The sequence below is a fragment of the Barbus barbus genome (assembly GCF_936440315.1).
Source record: "Barbus barbus genome assembly, chromosome: 2".
Classification (NCBI taxonomy): Eukaryota; Metazoa; Chordata; class Actinopteri; order Cypriniformes; family Cyprinidae; genus Barbus; species Barbus barbus.
The window spans coordinates 7,663,118-7,688,631 of NC_136730.1; the positions used below are offsets into that span (position 1 = coordinate 7,663,118).

The following is a 25,514-nucleotide window of genomic DNA, read 5'->3' on the forward strand; positions in this document are numbered from 1 at the left end:
TAAAAAAATATCATGGTTTCTACAAAAATATTACTGTTTTCAGCACTGATAATCGGTTTCTTGAGCAGCTAATCAGCATATTAGAATGATTTAAATTCATATTAAAATTCAGCTTTGCCATCACAGGAATAAATTACATTTTAAACTTGTACTAAAATAGAAATTGTAATAATAAATGTGGCCTTGGTGAGCATATGAAGCATGTTGGAAAAAAAAACAAACATTAAAAATCTTACTGACCGACAATGGTGTACATACACTCCTCACAAGTGGTAAATTCTCAGGCTTGTAAATATTTAACTAATATATTTGTATCTGTATATTTCAGTTCTAAACGTATTCCATGCGATTGAAATATATTTATAATGACTGACACGGAAAGGAATTCATAAATAATATAAAAGAGTAAATATGCTCCCATTTGTTGCAGCCATTTGGCATCAATAAAATGTGCAGCGTTTCAAAATGAATTTTATTTTATTTTTTTAGTTGCTTAAAACCAACTCCCTTTGCATTCTAAGGTTTATAACACACTCTTTCTCTTTCTCTCTTTATCTAGCCTATTCCTCCAGGCCCGTATGCCACCCCACAGAACTACGGCCCTCCCTTCACGCCTGCACCTTCAGCGGCTCTCACTCTGGCTGGGGCCAACTACACCCACATGCCCCCTGGCGCTTTCATATCAGGTCAGTTTTGCTGATCCGTCCCCAGAAAGAAGGCACCCCAAAACAGCCTCCAGTGATCTCATACTCTGGTTACTCTCAACCAATTTAAAGGCATTTCATTTACACTGATAAAAAAGCAGATCAGCGTTTGTTAACTGCTCATATTAAACGAGGGATGTTTGCACGTCAAGGTAGTAAAATTGTTGATTCGCATTTTTGCGATTTTTAGAATCAGTGTGTGTGTGTTGTGCTGTCTGTCTGTATGTACGATATGTGAAATAGAAAGGAAAATGCTGGAAGTGATGTGGAATTCTAAACTTAAAGTTCTTAAATGACAAGTTTAATTGAAATCTGTTTTGACCAGCTGGAGGTACTGATGTGTTTGTTTGGTTGGTTTCAATTTGAAAGGCAGATTTGCTTGCCACCTGTTGATCATGGCAGTCTCAAAATGTGAAAACAAAGTGCTTCTTGTAAGCAGCTCTGGATTAGAGCATCTGCTAGATGGTGAAGTAAATTTTTTTGGATGTTAAATTCTCCTGTCGCAGCTTAATATGCAGAGACAGCTATAAGTAGGCCATTCATAGGTTGATTCTGCCTAAAAATGTCAACTCTGCGGTGCTATCAAAACATTTCTCTACAAGTTTGAGCATCCAATGGCATGAGTTAAGGGCGGAGCCACTTGTTTGGCCAGCCAATGACAGATGGAGAGGGGAGTTTCTGAAAACCTGTTTGCAAACAATTATTATTTTTGCAGCTCCTTTTGGTGACACAGGTGGTGTAGAATGTACTTTAAGTGCTGAGGAATTCTTGGTAGCATTAGTAAAATGTAAGTAGATTTGTAAATAAATGCGTCATACACATATAAAACACTAGTGAACACCACTGTATCTTTACCTACACATTGTGCATCGTCCTACAAACATCCAGTCAGTAAGCAAATTATTTCACAGACTGAATTGGTCCTTCAGCTGATTTAAACCAATACTGCGATTTATTAAAAAAATCAGTTCAAAAGAGTCATTTGTGAATCAGACTACACCAGAGTTAATTTAGTATTATTTATGTACCATTATAGATATTTTGAAATGGTTTTTATTTTTATATTTTCAGTTGTTATTTTCATTTTAACTTTAGAATAATTTTTAGATATTTGATGTTTTTGTCATTTTATTAGTGGTTTTAAATATTACTATTTAGGTTTCATTTATTTTTATTTTTTTCAGTTTAAAAATGATTTCCAGTTACTAAGCTTAAGCTTTTCATCTAATATTGATATTTTATTTCAGCTTCATTTTAATAAATTCATTTTAGTTTTTTTGCAAGCAGTGATTTGTTAGATGAGAAATGGACAGCGCTTTAGGCTATAACTTTACCATCTCATGATTAACGTGGCAAAATCCACACGATTCAGCTTTTCTGTTTTTCTCCCTCTGTTTTTTCTTTCTCTTTCTCTCTCTGTCTATTTGTGATTATGTGGGCGTACATGTGGGTGTACGAATGCTCTATTTCACAATAATTTGTGAGGTCAGTGTATGAGAGGCTGGATTTGACATTTAGTATGTAGTTTCTCTATAAAGCACTGATTCTTGAAAAAGGTTTAATCAGTTATCAAACTTCTGATGGACCTGAAATGATTTTTGTTCCACAGATTTCAGTATGTAGTAGTTTAGTATTTAATACTTAAACTGTAAAACACAGTTACAGATTTAATCCTTGCTCAATATGTCACTGTTCAAAAATGTAAGCACATGTTCTGTCCCAAGTGAAAAAAAAAAACTACACTGACACAAGTCACACTTGATGTATTCATGTTTCTGCAAAAATATGATTCTGGTTAGCACACTTAATTAGATTTTAATTTGAGAGGGCTCCCGTGGAATTTTGGCAAAATTATTTTGCGTTCTCCATCTTTGGTCCTAGAGAAAAGATTAGCCCTGCCAGTAAGTTTATTGTTTCAATATTAGCTCTGTAACAGCATATGTGTGCAAGAAGCACTGAGAAGAACATATGTAGTTGTTTTTGTTTGCCATTTTCTGTTTATTCTATCAGAGGCCAAACTCCGTCCAGCGTCCCGACTGTTTTTACCCGTACAGAGTGGATTGAGTGTCCTGATACCAATCTTTCTACAGCGTCTAAGGGAGGCATATTTTCTTGCCATGGTGCTTTTTCTGAAAATGTCATTACAGTTATCCAGAACCTTACCCGTGCCAGGAATCGCTCAGCCGAGGGAACATTTTTTTGCTTTTCTACTCAGATATTTTTAAGAGAGAAAAAAAACCATAAAGAAACACAAATGTGCTTGTGCCTTTTATGCCGTTTTTTTTAAACCCCCTGGAGGCAGAACTAGACTCTCGCTCACTTGCTCGCTCTCTCTCTTTGTCTGTCTCTCTCTTTCAGTCTCTTGTCTGTCACTGAAATAGCCCCAGACTTCAGATCCTGGTGGGTGTAGAGGCTGATTGGGTTTGTTGAGGCTGTACACGCTGAACCCTTGCCTGGCTAAAAATATGCCCCACTTGGGGCCCGTTTGAACCCACTGGTCCCTGATTAAGACAACTGTGGTGACCCCAGTTTAAACTGAGCCAGGGAGCAAGATGAAAACAGACTAAACAAAAAAACAAGAGAGAGAAAGAGATATAAAAGAAAAGAGAAAAATGAAGGACAGACTGTGTTGATCTGTTTAACGTACTCCATAATAGGGCATTTTTTGGACCCGGTCAGACATCTCTCTAAAAGACAGAGGAAGAAGTGAGAGGGAGGAGAGAGACAAAATGGAGTGTTAGCTCCGCTTTGCCTTTGTAAAAATCCTAGCGGACCCTATAACATCTCGCTCAATCATTCTTAAAGTTGTCAGAAATAAAGACCTTGGCGAGCATGTCTTGTTTTCTTTTTTAAGTCATTGCCACTTAAACTCTTAACGTTTTATATGTCATGAACTTCATGGAGCAAAAGGTTTTAGACACACTATGTCAACACAGATTTCTTTGGCAAAAAATGGCCGAACGTCTATTTTTATTTTTTTACCTTGTGAAAGTTCGGTGCGTCACTGCAATCGCAGCCAGTGGATGTCCTGAGTCTGGCTCTCGGGATTATTTGTAAGAGCGGGAGACACAAACTGGGAGATTTTTTTGCTTTTTCTTTGTTTCGAGAGAAGGCCTCCTCCTGCCTACAGTTATGGGTTTTTCTCTGTTTTTTCAATATTGAGGACTGATACTATGCCACTGATTGACCGCTCCCTACCCCCCCAGTGTCTACAGTCTGCCCCCTTTCTGCCTCCACAGAAGCTCCGTCCTGCCTGAAGACCAAGGAACATGACGTGCTGCAGCGCCAGAGGGTGGTGGACCTGTGGAAGGACGGCAAGTCGGAAGGGTCAATTGGGCAGGAGCTTCGCATGCCTAAATCCACCGTGCACAGCATCATCGTCAAGTACCGCCTCAGCAACACGGTGGAGAACCTGCCTCGCAACGGAAGGCCCAAAAAACCCTGACCTGAAAGGGCAATGGATGGAGGATGGGAGGGATAAATTGACTGTAGAATGTGAGGGGCAGAAAGGCTAGGGAAAAAACGATTAATAAATTAGACAGGATTGGAGGTGGGAATGTCTGAAAAACTGTAGCTGAAAGAATATTGTAGCAGGCTGCTGGACTTCTTGAGTAAAGATACTCTTCAGGTGAAATGGTTACTAACAGATAGACAAAACGAGCAAATGCAAAAGAGAGAAATAAAGTAGGGGAAAGGGAGCTGAAATGAGAGCCGTTTGGACGACGAAAACACAGACCTCTTCTTCCACTTCTGCCCTTTCCAGCACTTTTTTTTCTCTCTTTATCTCTCCTCCACTCACACTCTCTCTCCCCTTGCCCCCTCCGTTCCCTTTCTTTCATCTGTCGGTCCGAGAGAAGTCCCAGCAGATTAATTTTTCATTTGGCCGAAGGAGCAAGAGCGCTCGTTTAAGTGCCCGAAACCTTCCCTCCCTAATTCCACCACAAATCACTATTTCTCTGCATCCCTTTATACAGTATCTCTCTTTCTTTTATCATTTATCCACTCTCCTTCTGTCATTCTCACTCACACGCACATGCAGCCTCACAGTGTCAGAAGGATTCCAAAGACGGCAGTTTTTCCAAAATACCACAAGTTTGTTTTCTGTCATTAAAACCCCTGACCCAATCAAAACTGTTTTGGAACTGAGGCACAGTGGAGTGGAACTATCTTTTTTTTTTTCCTGGAAACTGCAGACCTTTTGAAAAACTCTCCAGCCACGGACTCTCTGCGTTCCTAAACCAGTACTGTGAAATGTTAAAATGGCATGAAATCGCTCCATATATATGAAGACTGACTTTTCATCACAGCAACCTGTCCAGTGGGCTATGTATCTGCACCTGATCTGAGATCAGTTGTATGATTTTCCAGAGCTAACTTATTGAAGGAATGCACTGATCCTGGGTCAGAAGACCTTCATGCTGAGCATGCACACGATTCAACCTGTCTGACCAAATTCCTGTGCAAGAGCCAGATTCAATCCCCAGCAGGACGTTTATACAGTACAAGACTGTTGTATGAGAACTCCCTGCATTCTACAAAAATGCACAAACACACCCACGCGTGCACACTCACGCCACATAAGTAGCTCTGTATTTTCCACCACATGGTGTCTTTTATTGTAGTGTCTGAGCGTGCGTGTGTGTGCATGCAGTATCAATGAACTGAAGCTAATTTTGCATATGTTTGTGTTCGGTTGGGGTTGATACTGTACGAGTGAAGATTCAGGGCTGCTGGTGTGTGGGTTCTTCTGTGTGAGTGATTAATTGTGTGAGTGCGCTGGTTGTTTGAATAGGCTGGGTCATTGAGGCCAGCTGCCATCTCTGCATGTTTTTCTGGTTTACCGAGACGTAGAGGCAGGCTGGTGTGCAGAAACAAAACTTGGTGCCCTCAGATAATGTTTGGTCAGAGAAGGTGGCATACAGAGAAAGATGGTGGAATAACATTTTTATGGGCGACTAGTGGATATTTTGATAAGTGATTAAGGTTTTGATTATTTCTTTAATGAATTAAGATAAAAAAAAAACATTTATTTTCTGTATTTTATATAAAAGCAAGTTAATTAACATGTTGCCCAGCGTTCTCTTCCAAACACTGCAAATTGAAGGCTGTAAAAACAAATATAGATGTATAAAAGTGGGCTTTACTAAACACTATGGCCAATGAAGATGAAATAAAATAAATTAGAAATGTTACAAAAATGTTGTTTACAGAAACACAAACATTCCCAGACAGAGTTTGGGGTTGGTAGGAATTGTTTCATGTTTAGAAAGACGTCTCTGATATTTACTAAGACTAATATACTGATTTGGTGCTCAAGAAATATTTCTTATCAATGTTGAAAATAGTTGTGCCACTTAATATTCTTGTGTAAACCATGATACATTTTTCAGGATTCTTTGACTGAACAGAAAGTTGAAAATACATATATTTTTTTTTACAACAACAGTATTCATTTCTTTAAATTCTTACTGAGCCCTAACTTTTAAACAGTACTGTAGTAACACGTTAATATAAGTTTTCCTGTAAAGGACTTCTTATATTTATATCTCATTACAGTTACTGCTCTGTTAAAAATATTTTTACTGGTGTTGCATATATTTCAATTAAATAATTAAATGGGACATTAAAATCTAAATTTAACATCCAACAAATTTCATCAAAATGAATTACTGATCGTCATTTCTCTGTTAATTTCTTGCTAAGTGTAGTCTGATGATAGTTATTTAATTTGTTTTTATTATTATCATTATTCATTATTATTGCTTTTATCAATTAATAGTTGCAGCTATAAGTACGAGAGACAGACAGCCTGGGAAGAGAGACAAATCAGTCAGAGAGGGACAGAAAGGCAGTCTGACAGAAACACACGGTCTGAGAGAGATATTTTGGAATGGAGAGAAAGTCTGAGTAAAAGTGGTAATCTGAGAGATACAGTCTAGGAAAAAGAAGCCTGAAAGACAGTGAGACAGTCTGGGAGAGATGCAGTCTGAGTGAGAAAGCCAGATAGTTCCAAGATTGTTGATTGTAGAAGCAGAGAGTCAAGTCACTTCGAGATCTGAATCTGAGTAATGAATTATTTTTCTTGGCTCGCGTTGCAGGAGTATGCAGTACAACATTCAGAGATATGAAAGTCACCCGGTGGGTTTCTAGCTCAGCATTTCCCCCTTGTAAAGGAGCCCCAATGCATTCCAAGCTCTCTCCAGACGCGTTCCCATCTGAAGGCCAGGCATTCTTCTTCTCTTATTGCATGTTTACGAAACGGTGCCAGTCTTAATCAGATAATTGAACTCAAGCGTTACCATTAGCCTGTTCCAGTGCACACATTTGTTTTTTTGTGTACTCCAGAACATTAATCTCAGCCAAAACCTGTAGCACAACAAACGACTCTAGCGTTATTGTCCTTGGAATAACTTTGGTTGTGTAATTTTGAGGAACACATCCCAAGAAGGATTGTTCCTTTGAAGATCTTGCAACTGTTCCTCAGTTCCCTGCATGTTTAGGCATGAGACAAAACAGGTACCCCGAGTGCACAGTCAAGGTGGCTGTCAATCACCTGTTGGATATTGTGCAACCAATAAATGATATTGGACTTTTAAAAATGGCTTGAAATAAAGATGCAGTTCTTCAAACCAAAGGAATTAAGTGCTATAACCCCATTTATAGAATAGAATAGAATAGAATAGTCACATTAGCTAAATTTTGGCAAAATTTAATGGACAAAAATGGTCCATTGTCAATAGTTTAGCGATGCATGTAGCACTGCTCAAATAGAAGTCACTTTCAAACCAAGCAACTTTCTGTTGGTCAACGCAACGTATTCGCGCGACCATCTTGAACGTGAGCAAAATTTGCAAATCTCACGCAAAACTCCCAAATGTGCAGATTCCTGTCGAAATGACTGGATTTTGCCCATGTAATTTTGCTGAGCAGTGGTATGCTAAATGTAACCGTAACTTTATATTGTAGGCCATTTATAGTCATTTCACGTGTTCACGTAAGGTACTGTAGGACGTTCCCGGCAGGACAGTTAGACGTGACTCAGACGTTTATATGTGACTCAAATGATGGCAGCTATCATGTCTGTCTGAGTCATACTGTGAGTTTGCTAAAAAAAACTACAAGTTCAGCAAATTAAGCTAAAGAATTTCAAACACTATACACTCACTATGTGCTTGTGTGTGGTGAACTAAAATGCTCAGTACTGTTGTCCTCACATACATTTCTTTATAGAAGACAAGGTTTTGTATTATTATTATTATTATTACTGTGTATGGTATATAATCTACTCCGAATGTATGCAAGTTTACCCATTAAAGGATGTCCATAATAGAGCACAATGTGGTTTTGTATTTTTTTTTGTTGTCTGTGGCTAGGTAGGGATGCACGATATATTGGTACTGTATCAGTTAATAGCAGTTATTAATGTTTATTGGTTAATTTAGATATTTTATTGAGCATTTACCCTATTTTTACATTTAAAGTAATAGTTCACCCAAAAACATTCTGTCATTAATTACTAACCCTCATGTCCTTTCAAACCCATAAGACATTTGTTCATCTTCAGAACACAAATTAAGATATTTTTGATGAAATCCGAGAGCTTTCTGACCCTCCACAACTGATACCTTCAATTCATCGTTAAATAGTCCATGTGACATTAGTGGTTTAATTTTATGAAGCTACTAGAATACTTTTTGAAAACAAAAATAACTTCATTCAACGATTTCTTCTCTTTCATGTCAGTCTTTGACACACATTCACGACAGTACCATGATGCATATGTGTGCATTCCTCTGCTTGTAAACAAGGCGCAGCACATCCTGGTTCTATGTCTAAAATGCCGGCTCCTGCGTCAGCAGCACCACACGTCATGGTACTCTTATGAATGCACAGCGGAGACTGAAACAGAAGAGAAGAAATAGTTTAATAAAGTCATTATTTTAGTTTTCTTTGCACACAAAGTATTCTCACAGCTTCATTACAGTTACGGTTGAACCACTGATGTCACATGGACTAATGTCCTTACTACGTTTCTGGGCCATGAACGTGTCAGTTGTGTTCAGAAAGGGGTCAGAAAGCTGTCTGGATTTCATCAAAAACATCTTTGTGTTCCAAAGATGATTGAAGGTCTTAGACGTTTGGAACGACATGAGACTGAGTAATTAATAACAGAATTTTCATTTTTGGGTGAACTATGCATCTATAATATGCTGGCAACTACAAGTTAATCTTTAAAAACACTTAAGATTTGTCTTAAAAATTGTTATGAAATGTAAGTAGCGACATCTTTTCTTCCATATTGTTACTTGCATTCTAGAAAAAAAAAATTATGAAAAGAAAGAAAAAAAGAAAAGAAAATGTAGGATGGGACTTGGTTCTTTCCATTAGTTGTTGATAGATGAATGGTTCACAATAAGATCAATAACATGCATTTACAAAATTAAAATCCGGAAGGTTTCTTATTCTAATCCTGTCTGGTAATCAGTGAGCCGTCTCCATTGTGCTCTTGATCATATCGCTTTGGATTGAAGCCAAATGACTGCTTAATGTCTTCAAGTACATAATGTACACACATATTTGCCTCTGAATAGTGTATGCTTGGTATAATAGACATGATGGGGAAGAATGCCCTGCAATGACAGCATTGATCATCTTGATGACTTTTTTAAAATTGAGGAACAACTTCAACCTAAAATTAGAAAAAAACAAGCGTATGGATGAATCATGTTTTCTGTGTGAAAACCTTCACACATGTTTTTTCCCCGCACAAATATATGCATATTCACGGTTAGCGAATGCAACCTAATGAGACAGAAAGGGAAAAGAGGAAGAAGTCAGCCAGTGAGAAATGGAAAATGTGATGCAATAAAGTTTAGAAGGTCAGATTCAACTTTCAACTGTTTTGATGTAAACAAAAAAATGTTAATGATAATTAGTGTACAGATCATTAACTTCCCTTTCTTTGTGTTTCCCTACAGTGTTGAACGGACCCATGTCTGTAAAGAAAGAGAGGGAGGCAGAGCTTCTTATGGCACGGAGGGAACAGCGCAGCGGTGAGGTGATCTGCATCGACGACTGAATTCAGCTCCTCCTGACAGCCACACACACACACGCTGACTCAGTCGAAGGACATCTGCATGCAAACGTAAACACAACTATTCCTCAACACATACACGCACACATGCACCTGCAGTTGATGAATTAACAGACTACCCTCAGTATCACGGCAGCACTTTCACGACACCTCAAGTTACAGCTACTCAGAATTCAGCAGAGCTTTGGCTCGCCTTTGGTTATTTCCTCCCGTACACATACCGTATGTGCGCATATACACACACACAAATATTTTATTTCCTTTCCTCATAACTATCTGTCCCAAATCAGCCTCGCATTTCAGACCAATCCACACGCTCACGTTCATGCACCCCTCGACACAGACATGAAGCTGCATGTATGTGGAATAGCTTCACATCACCCGCAGTGATTTGTTTTCCGACAGCATGCACCTGACAGTCCACGGTTTAGTCAAGACAGACATCCATGCATTGAGCTGTGCCGACTCAAGCATAGTGCAATCTCTCAAGCGTAAGCTAGCGTGACTGTTTTGGATCCGCCATGTACCATCAACAAGCTTCAATCTTAAAGCAATCTTTAATCTTAATGCTCCTGTCATCATTTACGTTCCACACCCGTATGACTTTCTTTCTTCAGTGAAACAAGGTATTTTGAAGAACTTTTTTTTTTTTTGTCCATACAATGAAACTCAATGAGGTCCAAAACAACTCTGGATCCCTTTGAGTTTCATTGCGTGGTCAGAAAACACATTTTTCAGAATATCTTCTGTTCTATAGAAGAAAGAAGGTCAAACAGGTTTGGGAGAGTAAATGATGGCAGATATTTCATTTTGGAGTGAGCTATCCCTATAAGATGATTTGGTTGGTTTGGGAGCATATACACATATTTTTACGCAAAAAAGAGGGAAATAATTAACAGTACCCTGGTCTATTTTCTTCATCTTTCAGAAAAAAAAAAAAAAAGGTAAAGTTTATATCCTACCACGACAGTAAGGAAGTAATGTATTATGTTGGATTAAAACAGTATTGGCTACAGTATTGTCTTGGGATAAAAAGACAAGTTTGTTATGAAGTTTATTTAGCCTTATATTGGGACATCAAGCATGGATATGTAGAGTTCCCTGCCTTTTTAAGTATTGACCATTAATCTTGTGTTACGGTGAGGTGAAGAGGGTTCAACAGCATCTTCAAACCTCCCTAATAGTGTTCAAGATTGTTACTGAAGCACGTTTGGCAGTCCTACACTTTCCAAACTCCCCTTTCTCTGTCACCCCCCCCCCCCCCCCCCCCCCCCCCCATCACTTTACCCTCACCCTCTTTCATTCAAACACATCGCTCACATCTCAGTCCTATCCTTTCTTCACATTTCTATTTGTTTTTACGAGCTCTTTGATATTGTTTGCATATTTAAACTGTTTCATTGTGTTCTCCTGTTTTTAATCCTTGTTATTACAACTAAGATTATTGTTGTTGCTCTTGATGTTGTCCTTGATGTTACAATTGCGAAGCTTCTACCAAATGAAAATAATAATAATAATAAAAAACAGTCGAAACATTGATGCATTGTATGTTTGGTCCATGACATTTCACTAAACCGGACCTCTTGTAATAATATTCCACAAAGAGGTCAAAAGTACTTCGGAATGATTGATATCATTGTTATCTAACGGACATCACTTATATCTAGATTTGGGCCTTGCAAACGAATAACTTGTATGCAGTGGATCACGTGTAACCATGAAATTGAAAACATATGAATGCATATATTCAAATCAGCAAATGAAATTCCTTCCGCAGTGTTTCTTTATGATCTTTGGCTCTAACAAATACAAGCTTTTTAATCTAATTGCCTTAAATGGTAATACAACTGTAAAGGGTTAATCAGCAGATGTGAACTCATGTATATGGCTGCAGTTGTACTATTCCTAGCTAGGCCTCAACAGATCAGAGTTGAAATGTTAATTTATTTGCCCTGGTCCCCAGTATAGATCCTTTGTTGAAACTGACATATCGTTAGTTTCAGTGCTTGGTATTATTTGGGAGAGTTGTGTCAAATCAAGCACCTTCTGTCCATTTTTCATTCTGTCTTTTAATATTTTTTGTTGTTGTTTTGTTTGTTTCCTGCTAAGCGTCACTGTGTACGTTGTGATTCCAGACAGTCAGTGACATTGTTGTGATCGACATTCGGCTCACCGAACGGAACATGTTAATAATGCATCTTTCTCTCTTTTGTTTTGTTTTGTTTGTAATAAAATAAAAATTCAAATGAACAATTTCTGTTTTGCTGTTCTTGTTATGAAGTAAAAAGGGTTGGGAGAATTAATCGGTTTATTGGAATGTATATTGCAGGGCTTCAGACTGTTACAACATTTGCAACAATCATTTAAAATCTATTCACTATTGAATGTTTTGTGAGTGTCCATTTTGGTTTCGTCAAGAATCATCTTGTTAAGGTGTCTTCTACCAAAGACTGTAGAATATCAACTGTCAAATAACAATAACAAATGTTCTTTCATATGCTGAAATAACGTTAAAATTTTAGTTTTGTATTATTTTTCAGGCTAGAGCAGCCAATGCGCATGTGTAGTCTGCGAGTTACCCTCCGGAGTGAGAGCTTCGAAGGGTTAAAGGGTAAGCCTATGGCTATATAAGCAGCTGCTTCGCCGCCGCAACTCAGATTTCTTCGAATGAAGAGACTGAGGCGTGCAGCTCATAGCACGGCCAGGAACGCAGTACTCGTTCCCATATCTCAGGGAACCGTGGTTATGATAGTAACAGAGTACGTTCCCTGTCGATATTTCACTCTTACGGCCTTCTCTGGTGGAATGGGCTCTGACTCCAATGGGGCACTGCAAGCCCAAGGAGGAGTATGCTAGGGTGATAGCATCCACTAACCACCTGGAAATCCTTTGCTTCGTAACAGGGCGACCTTTAGCGCGGTTACTGAAGCTGACAAAAAGCTATTCCGACCTCCTGTATGAGGCGGAACGCTCGATGTATACCCTGAGGGCCCTGACGGGGCAGTGCAGGGACAATCCCTGGTCATCCTCGCTGGCGAGCATCTTGGCCTGGAAGACCTGGAGCATAACCATGGAGTGCAGCGCCGAAGCCGCTTGACTAGTCGCCGAGTAGGTGCGTCCAGCGAGTGCAGACGTGGCTCTGCACGGCTTGAATGGATGGTTGGCCCTCGCCTTCCATCCGATAGCCGTGGACGGGCAGAGATGCTCGGCCACGGACTCATCCAAAGGGGGCAGGTGCTCGTGTCTCTTCTCTTCAGCGCCGTCAACCGAGGTGAAGGCGGAAGAAGCAGACGGTAGGATGCGAGACGAGTAGGGGGCGCGTCATGATTACGTGAGCTCATCGTGCACCTCGGGAAGCGGGGACGAGCATTGACGAGGGTCTTGTTGGCGCCCCGGGAGAAACCACTCATCGAGCCTGCTGCGAGATGGCTCCTAGCGTAGCCCACTCGAGCCCGAGCTCACTGACAGCCTTCGTCATCACACTGACGAGCTCCTCATCCGTTTTGGGTCTGGCGCTGTGTGAAGAGGACGGCGGCAAGAGGGCGGGGTCAGTCGCCAAGCCCGATAACTCCTCCGCGTCCGAAGCCGCCAGAGAAAGACTGTCATCCATGTCGCCGTCACTCCCACCAAATGAGATCATGTCGCTCGCAGCTGCAGAGGGACGCTGATCAGGTTGAGTGAAGAGGACCGGCGAATCCTCTCTCTGCGGTGACGGCAAAGCACGTGGGCACTGAACCGACGTGAGCTTGCTCATCTCTGGCTGCTCGAATCCTCTGCCCTGCTGCTCTGCCCAGAACGGGAGGGCGCGAGGGGCAGAGTCGCTTATTATAAAGTTATCCGCGAGCATAGAGAGGCGAGACTGAAACTCTAGCAATGAGAGCAGTCAGCGCCGCTGACGTCAGCGTGGGATTCCCCAAGCATCAGTCAGTCCTGCTGAGCGCAGCGTCAGCGTGGGATTTCCCCAAGCATGACACGCACTCAGCGTGACCGCCATCAGTATGCAGGGGAGTCCTGCACGTCTTACAATGACGGCGCAGCATGATAGAATTTGCTCTTTTGTGAGGCTCTTTTAAATAGTCGCCGGATGGCGGCAGGGGATAGACCGGGAATCTGCGAAGAATCATCGTCGCTGAAGAGAAGAAATCTGAGTTGCGGAGGCCAGAGGCCCCGCTCTGGCGGGCTGCATAGCCATAGGCTCGCTCATCTCCTCCGCCGAGCCATTGGTTCGATTTTATAGCACTGCATGAACCAATGGACGTGCAGTTTCACTGCGTGATTAAAAAGGCTTCAGTGAAGAGGAAAAAAGGAGTTTTTCCCATACAAGCGTCTTACGACGCAGTACGAGTGAAGTATCGACATGGAACAACTATTTCTTGAAGTGCCCTTCTGTGTCATTATACGGAGGCGGCATCATCATGCAAAGAATCAGTGCAAAGGATAATGGGAGCCCAAAGTGTCCATGAGTTGTACCCTTCGTAATCCTTCATTCCGAAGGGCCCTTTGAAGTGGCTAATTTTGAGCACTTCGGTTTGGAACGACACTTCAATATGGCGGCCATGATTGTTTTCACTCCGAAGTGCCCTTCAGAGGGCGATATATCCCATTTGGAACGCACCGTAAGGCTGCATCCGAAAACTTAGGCAGCTAACTTGCTGCCTCCCTGCCTTATGAGGCAATGACTTTGCAGGCAGCGTTTTTGCACGAAGGCACGTCACGAAACTGATTTCGGACAGGCTTCTGAGGCAGCATAACGGTTTAATGATCTACAACAAAATAGAACGAGTTTTGGTGATAACTAAACAAATATTTAATTATTATAATTCTATTTTCTAGCTAGAAATAACATCAAAAGTGCAAAATGTTAATCATAAATATACATTTACACAAACTAACCACCAAATGGAACTTTTTTTTAGCTCAAACGTCACGGAATGGAACGCTCAGGATTGTGGGATATCAAAGGCAGCCAAGGATACATCTATGCTGCCTTCAAAAATCGATCAGATTAAAGGTATCTCATGAGACAGGAAGTGAATCAAACTTTTGATTCGGGCGTGCCTTGATGCCTTCCTACCTTGGAATTCCTTTCAGTTTTCCGATGCAGCCTAACACCGTGTCCTAACTAGACGCGCCGCAACATGCGATAAAAGGTATCTTTTCCATGTTAATCTGAGTTTTTGTCCTAACTAGCCGCGACACGCAAAATTTATAATTTAGAAACCGTTTCTATTTCTGCGACGTCGCAGCTGGAACAACAACATTCAAACTAATGACAGTGATAATCTCAGGTACTGATTATATGTGCTTTATTCAAAGTTAAACTTGTCTAATGTGAGTTTGAATATCATTCTGCATAGCCATACTGAAAGCAACAAAGGATAGTTTACCTCAGATCTTGAAAATAAGATGTATGTTAAAACTGCGAACTCAGTGCAAACCAACAAGCGTATTCCATGACAAAGATGTTATCAGTCACTTAGTATGTTCTTTTAATAAAGTTAAAAGGTTTAATATTTATGAATTAGATTATAAACGTATTCATTTCATTGCAAGTGCAGTGCGCTTCCAGGGAGAGCCCGCCCAAAACACGCTTCTGATTGGCTGTGATATTTGATTGATTCTATCGCGTCACGTGTAGTTAGGACACGGTGTAAAACGGCTAATATTGCCCACAACACATTGCGCTGTGGATGAGGATTCGATTAGAACTACAAACTTGTATAAAAAGTTTAAAAAAACAACAAACATGGCGGATATGTGCGAGCCATAGGTGCGAACATAGATATAATAGATGCCTCATTAGCGACTGTTTCTATGGGCGGCTATATACGTACACAGTCCGCCATATTGTTGCTGTATACTTGACGTCATTCACCATAGTAATCACTGAATATTCGAAAGATGCCACAATCATGCACAGAACAGCTCAACGGCTCTCTGGGAACCTACAGTATGGTGAATGACGTAAAAAATACTGAAAGTAGTCCCCAGCTAGGTAACTAGTTATGATATAGCTGGGGACTACTTTCAGGCTGCATCATATCATTGCGCCTGCTGCACCCATGGTATGGCAGCAAATTTCCTTGATTATTACGCCAGAATGAGAGTATAGTTCCTAGCCATATCGGCCTAGAAAATCTCCTATAGGAGAGTCAAGCTTTAAATAGGAAAAATATCGAAACTCTTTGGTAATTTTTGAGCGCGATGCTAATGGTCTAATCTGATTCAATGATCTATGTTAAGCTAATCTAAAAGTGCTACCGCCAGACCTGGAGATCGGCTGAATGGATTAAAAACGGTAAAACTCAACTGTTTAACTCTAGGGGAGTTGTAAAATGAGCCTATTTCCAAAAAAAGCGGAGTGTTCCTTTAAATGAGAAGACGGGACTATTCCGCCATATTGCCCACCGTTACACTTTCTCCCAACGTCTTTGCTCGAACTCGAGATTTGAATCATTCTGTCAGTGAATCATTTAGGACCATTAATGAATTCACAACTGAATTATTCCCTCACAGACCCACGAGTCCAGGAACTGTTACTGTGATGATTAGCCTACTTGAGTTTCGTGTTTTTGTCTGGAGTCAAAACTACACAAAAAAAGTGCATTTCGGCACACCGAAGGGAAAATATTAATAATCTTCTGGATTTGGTACATTTAGACTTGAATGTTTAAATAAAACATGCCAAGCAAATGTTCAAACGTCTTTTAAAGTCTTAATATTTTGTCCTATTTGACTACGATTATTTAATATTACAACATAATTTATGGCAGCTGAATTGCATTTTCCAGACTTGTAATGTCAATTATCAGATTTACAGGTCTTTTGGCTTTGAAAACCTACAGAGATTACATTTCTTGATACCTTCTAAATACCCATAAATGCAGGAACCTTATATCTTCAACCCAGTTTACAGGTAAAATACATTTTTCAGATGATCTAAAAACAATATGCCCATGAAAAAGAAACACCTGTGCATATTTTCAAATCGAAACACACATTCACACATTTACTCTCACAGAATCTGACAGTACTTCATCTCGACCCAGCCAGGTTTATCTTGGATGTTTTAAAAGCAGAAATGTTGCCGCTAGCCAAATGTGGATTTTATGCGAGGAGTGAACCCAAACACATGAAGAAAAAAAAAAAAAATACTGAGTAGAAAAGGGGGAAGGAATGGGGCTAGAGATCAGGGGGGAATAAGCACATGCTTTTCCTCAAAGCTTTTCAACTATTTGCTGCAGATTGAGATGCAGGAAGTGAGAGTCCAGAAGCAAGTGGAAATGAGAAAGTTTGCAGGGGTCCACATGAGGGTTCAGGAAATACAAAGAGGAAGCCAGCTGCATTATTAGGAAATCCATTTGGGGCAAAGTGCATGGTTGTAATTTCCATTTCAGGTTTAATTGACAGTATTGACAAGATTTATGAAAGGCTTCAGGAGCGGTAGGTCAGGTAGACATTGACAGATTCGAGTCACCAGTGGTTTCATACATTTCTAATTAGTGAGATTAAATGTAATTACGATGGTGTAAAAATCTGTAACTTTACATTTAAAAAAAAAAAATAGAACATGAAATTGCACATTATATAAAAACTAAAGGCATACTGTGATTGTTGTTTTTTTTTGTTTTTGTTGTTTTTAAAGGTCTGTGCAGTCCATGCCATCGACCTTCATGCCATATGTACACACAGTCCACTTTCAGTGACACAGTACAGTACACAAGATACATCATCTGCTTTGAAGTCACGGCCTTTTCATCGATAAATATTAATATATGTTTCATATGTCACAGTGACAGTGTATTTGTAAAGAAACGTGTGGCTTGTTGTTTCAAATCGATGCAACAACAACAATAAAGTTTCTTGTATTATCTGATGCATATTTAGTGACTCTTGAGTTTTCATAACAACCAACCAAAACCTTCATTTTTCTGCGCTGAACCCATCCAGTGGTAAGGCAGGTCAGGAACTAGGGCAACTCTGTTTTGGTCCAGCCAAGTAACCAGTGGCGAACCCTCTCATGCTTGTAGTGGCCTGCAACGCTGCTGAAAATTTATCGTCCTTCTGGTCAAACTGGTTATGCCAGTATATAAGCCAACCACGCTGCTGGAGCAATGTCTCTGGTATGCTGTAATTAAATGCTATATTTATATAGTAGAAATTGTGCTGGTTTGCGTTTAATAAGGCATTTGCAGCCAAACCGACAGAGTACCAAATGATTCTCCATAAATTGGTCCAGCAAGGCAAGATGTGCAGTCATTAACATCCCGAAGACATCTCCATGGAAGGGCACTTGCGTTCATAAAGGGGTCATCCATGACCACAGTTATCTGGTTATAGAAACGTTCCTCACTGAGTCAAAATTTCCTCTTTTAAGGCAACGCCAGGTTCAAAGAGACAGGTTTAGGTTAGGTACTTTTGGGCCAGTGATCTGTGGAAAACTATAAAACTATTTTGTCCATACAGCTGAGGTGTCTGGAAAACCGTCTGTGCCTCTAGTTGACTCTGAAGAGGCCAAAGTAGTGTTTGCCTGACATCTGCAGACTGAAGGAACCTCCGGTGACGGCCTTCAGCTCAGCGCCCTTGTTAAGGCGTAGGAGACCGGAGACCTGGCAAGGCTTTAGGAAGTGAAACCTGTGAGAGCCAGACGCTGGTGTGGTTCCATACCCCTCGATGCACTGGAGCAAAGGGCCCTTAAGAACAGACACCTCGAGCTTCACGTACTGGCTCTGGTTCTCGTTGAAGTGTACCTGGGGGGTGGAAATGCAGATGTGCCAAACGGCAGGAGAAAGAGAACAAGTGAATCAGGAATGTTATGAGAGACCAATTCAGAGCAGGGGACGTAGTAAAAGGCTTATGTTTAAGTTATGACTAAACCAGACGCCCTTTGATTAGATATAACAGGAACCACAGAAGGATGAATTTGATTTGAAAGTTTTCCATAGGTGCCATTTTAAAATTATTTATCTGTCTGTCTCTCTATCTTCAAACATAACGACTTTTGAAATATATTATATATCTATTTGTTTTATATATTTATATTCAAATTGCAATTCTGCTTACGGTTTACTTCCTCAATTCAAATTAAATTAATTTAACTTTAGATTAATATATATATATATATATATATATATATATAAACACACACACATTCACACTGCTGGCAATGTGCCTGGAAAGTTTGCAGAAAACTGGTTTAACTCACTTGACAGTACAGGAAGTAGACACCGCTGCGCTCCACTTTGAAGGTGCCAGTCTCTGGATTATAATGCACTGCCCTGCTCATATTCAGCTGCTCCTCAGTCCATCCTTTAATGACTCCCTCATTCCCCACTAGAGCGTATACATTATTAGAGAATATTCCATAAGGCACATACAGTTAGAGAATATTCCACGTGTATATATATACTCCCAAATAACTCACCTTTTTGGAAGGAATCGTTGGTTACTGTTAAAAATGATATATATATATATATATTAGTCTGGGGAGAAAACAGCAGTTGGGATTTTCATTGTTAAAAAAATTATTTGCAATACTGTCCACTTACTCTCAAAATGAGAGGCCACTTTTCGTCCATTTCCTTTCCTCCCTCCCGCTTGCAAGATAAAGACAAAAGAAAGGCATGTTTTGGAAAAAGAGACAAAACTCTCTGGGATGCAGATAAGAGTCATCCATGTGGAGCTCCTGCAACTTCCAGCATTAAACAGCTGTGCAGATGCAAACATCATGGATTAATCTAGAATAATTTATACACCAGCTGAAGTCCTGATTGTCAAAGCAGATGGTGAAATATTTCCTTTCAGCTCTGTTCTACACTTCTCCTAGCCTTTGTTTTCAGTAACAGGCACCATGCACAGTATTTTCTACTTTCACCCCACCAGCTGGTTCCAGTCAACAAAGAGGCAAAACTTGGGAGAAAAAAATTAGACACAGCAAGAAAAGTGAATTTTTGGCTCTTTCTTAACCTTTCTCATGCAGAAAATAATCATCCTATGAAATGAGATAGATTAACAGCTATGGCTACCGTTCAACTTAATGCAATAATTCAAATAAACCACCTTGAGAAATGTGTTCTTTTTTTTCTTTGCCCCTCTCCAGAGGCTCTCGAACAGATTCTCGCCTCAGGGGAGCTGCCTGAACTCCCGCAAGTCCATCAAAATGTGCATTGAATGATCACCTAAGGCTCAGACTTCAAAAGGAACTTCATAGAAATGGTTAAAACGACTGTTATTCCTGGCTGACCGTTTAAACTTGAAGCCGTGACTGTCCCTAAGGGGCACTATTCTGGGCTAGGAAAACAGTATATTTTGAGGAATGATTGTGGATAAGCATTTTGGCTCTGAAATCAGACAGCCGTCAGGTGTCAGCTGAAGACTTGCGGCTGCTCATTAGACTTCTGAAGGTCCATCTGTTTCTACACTAATGTTTATTTTGTTGATCATTTTGGCCGTAGTTGCTTAACTTTTGTTGATTTTACCCTGTTGGCACTTTTTTTAGACCATGTACTCAGGAGACCAACCAACCTCGAGATGCCTTATCGCATAATTGCCAGAGAATTCAAGGCAGAACTGAAGTATGTCTATTGCTAATTAAAGCTATTTCAGGCTTCAGTGCAAGGGGTCACTTGTTTTAGAAGGTTGCTAAAACCACTATGCCATTGCTGTCCTTGTGCCAGTTGGTTTTTGCCGGGTGCGTGTCCATCCAGCTCAAACCTGTAATTTCTGCTGTCATTCAGCCTTCTGCCTACTGTTTCCTGTTGCAGCTTTTGGAAACACATGCCCAATGGTTTACCCAAGGTGCTGTGGTGTCCAAAACGGTTTGGTCTCTGTAAATATTGCGTGCGACGACCAAAGATCATCCTTCTGCAGCTGCAAAGACTGCAGGTGATCCAAGGCTTTCTGACAACAGCTGTCGTGTGTCAGTTTTACAGCTATGTGTTTAATAGTGTTTTATACATCTCCTGCATTTTTGTAATCTCTATGGTTTTATTCAATTTCCTTGAAAGAGTAACGTGTGATTGCTATAATGGATAGTCTGCATTTGAAGCTGTCACAATCACAAATCATTTGTGCAGTGTTTATTAATCAAATGCTTTGAATGGATTTCAATAACTGGCTTTATGCCTGACATTATGACATATGATGTCCTTCAGTACCATCTCTGCGGAACCTCTGACTCTCCAGCAGTTCGTGTTTTTCCAGGATGAGCTGGAAGATGGCCTTGCGCTGCATATTCACCTGCAAGAGACAGAAAAGAAGAATAACATTTTTCATCGCACTCAACAGCTTTTGCAGACAGATATGGGAGACAGACGCGACCAGCGTGACTGGGCCAGGAATGGAACCTAAATATGTGTCAAGTTAGTATGAGCAGACCACTGGGGAGAAACACTGCTGGCTTCTATTAACTGGCGTTTTGCGGGTAACCCATGCAGTAGTCATAGCTTTTGAAATAATCAAACCCAAGCTGGAGGCGTTCCTGAGTGAGAAACAAACAAACAGTCACCAGAAGACTGGCAAACACTGACACTCAGATTTTAATAGGTCAACCACTTCCCCTAAATGAAAACCGGTACCAACACCTTGTCCGTTTTTTTTTCCCCTTAATGCAATACAATCCGGGAATGCTTCTCTGTTAAAAGGAAACTTTAAGTGAAAAAGAAAAAGCTGACAAACAATGTGACAAGCATGTGAACGCTTTGTCAGCAGTTTAACATATGTCTGGCAACAGAAGCCGTGGTTGTGCCTATAAGTGAAGTGAGTACCTGTCCATCTGGACTTTGTCTACTCCATGCAAAGTGTATTTGGATCTACACTCAATTCTGGTGTGTGCAAAAATGCTGCAAAAAACAAAGTTAGAGTAATATGCAGAGTTGTAACCACTTTTTTGTGCCTTTTAAGGGTGAAATATTGCCAGATTGGTGAACTCTTGCCAGATATAAACAGCAGAATATCACATAAATGCAGCTGTTGCCAAACCTTAACTGTATATTTCCAAGCTTTTCTCAAACAAAACAGTTTCTGAAAATCCACGGAAAACATTCCGTACATTTTTAACATACCTAACCATATCATAGCTATTATTTGGCAACAAGGATGCTAGCAACCTAGATAATGTTAGGTTGTTGGTTAAGCAATTCACAAAGAAGCATTGGCGAATAAATTTCGTCTTTAAATAAGGTAGGAAAATTAGCATACTTGTAAATCTACACCTGCCAATGTTTTTGTTTTACCTTTCCAATTTCGGCTCGTGTGTTTAAATTTGTCCTACTAGTTATGTATAGTTTGTGAAGGAATCTTTTGAGCGAATCGCTTTCAGATGGAAAAAAATAACTATATATTAGTGTCGCGGTCCTACTCGCCCCGCTCCGAGCGGGAATCAAACCACGGTCTCCAGCGTGGGAGGCTATTGGCCTCTGCTACACTCACCCCCCTCCCAAACCTCACTCCCATCTGGGTCACGGCACTACAAATTATTGGTCACGGCACCAATGTTGCGGTCCTACTCGCCCCGCTCCGAGCGGGATTCGAACCACGGTCTCCGGCGCGGGAGGCGGGTGCTCTAACAAGGAGGCTCTAGCATCAGTTGCTAGAGCGCCACTTGATGTCGGGGAGTGAGGTTTAACCTGCCCAGCTTTTACCCGCTGGCCTCTGCTACACTAGTCTATATTAAAACACTAAAACGAGAATGTGGTAGCATATTTCATTCGTCCTTACATTCGTTACACTTTTTACAGACACTCAAGTGTCTTGAGTCTAAAGTACAATCATTTTAATTCGTTAGCTACAAGTTAATTAAGTAACTAGCAAGACCAATTCATAATTGTTTTGAAATCACTACCCAGTGGGCACCTTGATGTCCATTTCATGTCAAATATTAGTCAAGATTTGATCAAGATGCTGTATAGCGTCATTTTAAATTCAGCTTGGACGGCAATTTCTTCCTGTGCTTAATTGGGAAAAAATAGAAAGTTATCCCACACTGAAATTGTTTTACTATAGGCCTATATGTTTGAAGTTGTTTGTCAAATCAACATCAAGTTTTAAACGCCCAATTGATGTCATGATGATGTCAATGATGATTAGTATGTTTAATTAGGATTTATGTAAATTTATGGTGTAATATTAATTTTTGTTAGCTTGATTAAGTTTAAATAGAATTATTTCTTAACTGACAGCTTGAAATGCATTTGGCACATCTTTTGAAGCGTGAGGTGCAGCCGTTGAATTTGTGCATGGAGCTGCTGTATAGGTGGACTTAAACTTTTTTTTTTTTTTACTTTTTGTACATTTCTCATGCTGAAATTGAAGGTAAACAGTGGAGTATTACATTTATTAATTCTACCAAAAATACTGATTTGCTGCTAATATATTCACTGTAATATATATATATATATATATATATATATATATATATATATATATACTGATTTTTTTCTTTTTTTGCATAAAAATATTGTTAAAACAATTGAAAATGTATTAAAACTTCAGAAATATGATTTTTTATTGAATATATGACCTTTTATAGTCATTTTATATTTTTTTTAATAGTATTTTTGCAGGCCCCTGAGTGCAGTGCGACCAAGCTAAAGATAACCGACTCACAAGAGTCACGCTGTATAATTTGATTCCCTAAAAAGAACCGGATCATAAGAGTCATTCGTTCTGGATTCGCAGACTGGTCGCTGTATGTTTGGTGTTGTGCTGTGTTCAGTGGCGGTGCAGGGCGCTTGGACAGCTGTGCAGGAACCCTCTCAATACACTTTAATACGGTGTTTGTCCCGTCCACATTATCGGAAGAACTGACGTTCGAGCGCACTCAAGAGAACCGAACGTTAAGAAATAATAATAATCCTGTTCCAGTAGGCTAATTAATACAATGCTCATAATGACAACAACAACAACATACTCATGATGACAAAGTTACCCATCTGTATCTGAGGGCAAGCTAAGACTCTAAATGGTAGCCTACGAGTTGCAAATCATTTAACCATAATTACACAAACGCTTTTACGAGACACGATGTCAATTGGCTTCGAAACGCCCTTGTGCCAAATAGTCTTAAGATTTCCAGTAAATTGCCCTAAACATGGAGCAAAATTGGCAACAGAACCATCACACTTGGCAGCGACTTTAGAAACTAAATAGGCCATAACTCACAGCACCCCGCGCGCAAAGTCTGGAAGGGTCATAAAAACGCGTCCCGCAGACCCCCAGCGGTGCCGCAGCTGTATGTTTGAATAATCAAGCGCTTCGAAATTATACGATTGCGTTCTTCGTGATAGCCTATACCTCCCAAAAAAGGACTTGCAAAGGGCTTTCAAGCTCAGGACCACAATAACCTACCTCGTGATTAAAAGAAAGAAAAGGTATAACTGCAAAATCACTGCGTGATTATAGTGAGAACTGTTTTGACAAATGTGCTTGGGAATGCACGCATGCATCCGACGTGCACTTAAAAGACATCGCGTTTACCTGCTCTAAGCGCTCCTGCAGAGTTTGGAAAGACCTCGACAGGTCCCGCGTTTGTCGCATTGTCCACACTGTAAATAAGGCACTGCACACAGCCAGGGTCAGCGCGAGCACGGCCATGAACGACCAAACGAAGCGCAGTGTGCGGATCCGTCTCCTCTGAAGAATTCGCTGCATTGTTGCGCACACGGGTCGTTTACCGTTCTGGAGCTTCCACATCAATCATTCTGTCCATATTCCACGAGAACATTTCTGAGCCTCTCTGGTAGGTCCCATGCGCGAGAGCTTCTCCAACTCAGAGCGCAAATGCACAGCAGCTGTTGAAGCGCGGTCAACGCAAATCTGGTTGCAATCGTTCCGAGATTGACCCAGCAAATCAGTCGCCGCTGGCAATGCTTTGGTATATGGAGAACTCTCTGCGTTTATTGCATGAACTGGCCCCAATGGAAGAGCAATATTCCTCTCATTCCTGTGCAGAGAGTTGACAGTAGCGCAGCAACACTGTGGGCTTTGGATTTTACTCGCATCTTACGGAGACCTGATTCTTTGGCATGACTTCCTCATGTTCTCATAAGACAAATAGATCATGGTCTAGTCCATAAGAGGTGTCATTTCAAAGCACTTCTGCGTCCATATGCTCAAGTATGCACTGCAGGGAAGTGAGTCCTGCACAGCAGTGGAAAACAGATTTCCTCCCCCCCTCGTGCGGTGCCAAGTATTCTTATTCTGTAGCGAAATACTGTTTAGCTCTGTCCTGCCTCAAATCAACAAGTGCGCCGCGTGTCTTTTTCTAGAAGGCTGGTTGAACTGGTTGTTCTCTAAGGTTTTAGACCATGGATTAGAGTAAAGAGTGCTGATTAAATTATAATCGGAGAAATGTTATTATAAGAAAGAAAGAAAATAGCTGCATATAGCCAAGGGGCAATTAGTCTCTTTTCCTATTCAAGTTAGACCACGTTTTTATGTAACCGATTTAATGACCAGCTATTAAGACTTATGACCAGTCTTGAAAAAAATAGATGACACTAGTCTAAGCATTTATGCAATCAACCACATGCACTATTTCATAACAAAAAAACTCCAGCAATAAACATATTTATATTATTTTTGTAACATGAATCATCTTATAAAACCATGTGCTATAAATACACTTTATGTGCGTGCTATTAGCAATTATTCAAATATTAACCTGTACTACCTTCAAATGACATGTAAATTGTTTGCTTTTATCTTTGAATCCTAAT

At 40.3% G+C, this 25,514-nt stretch overlaps 2 protein-coding genes across 5 annotated transcripts in view; one reads left to right on the forward strand and one right to left on the reverse strand.

Annotated features, from left to right (window-relative positions):
- The window catches only part of LOC306842607 (chromodomain-helicase-DNA-binding protein 3-like), a 43,401-nt gene extending 32,066 nt beyond the window's left edge, over nucleotides 1–11,335 (forward strand). For 2 of the 4 annotated variants that reach the window (XM_079373570.1, XM_079373571.1), the window contains exons 39-40: nucleotides 560–686; nucleotides 9,683–11,335. In XM_079373570.1, coding sequence (XP_079229696.1) covers nucleotides 560–686; nucleotides 9,683–9,783 — 228 coding nt within the window. In that variant the 3' untranslated portion in view covers nucleotides 9,784–11,335. Of the gene's footprint in view, nucleotides 1–559; nucleotides 687–3,943; nucleotides 8,031–9,682 lie in introns of those variants that run through there. The other 2 variants (XM_079373568.1, XM_079373569.1) reach the window with 1 other exon arrangement.
- A 5,501-nt stretch (nucleotides 11,336–16,836) lies between these two features.
- Nucleotides 16,837–25,278, reverse strand: LOC306842638 (tumor necrosis factor ligand superfamily member 12-like). The gene is made up of 6 exons (XM_079373597.1): nucleotides 24,274–25,278; nucleotides 20,955–21,036; nucleotides 19,347–19,394; nucleotides 19,223–19,246; nucleotides 19,004–19,131; nucleotides 16,837–18,548 (listed from the first exon to the last, which is right to left on the reverse strand). The coding sequence occupies exons 1-6, from the start codon at nucleotides 24,487–24,489 to the stop codon at nucleotides 18,294–18,296; spliced, it is 753 nt and encodes a 250-aa protein (XP_079229723.1). The 5' UTR covers nucleotides 24,490–25,278; the 3' UTR covers nucleotides 16,837–18,293.
- Nucleotides 25,279–25,514: the final 236 nt, after the last annotated feature.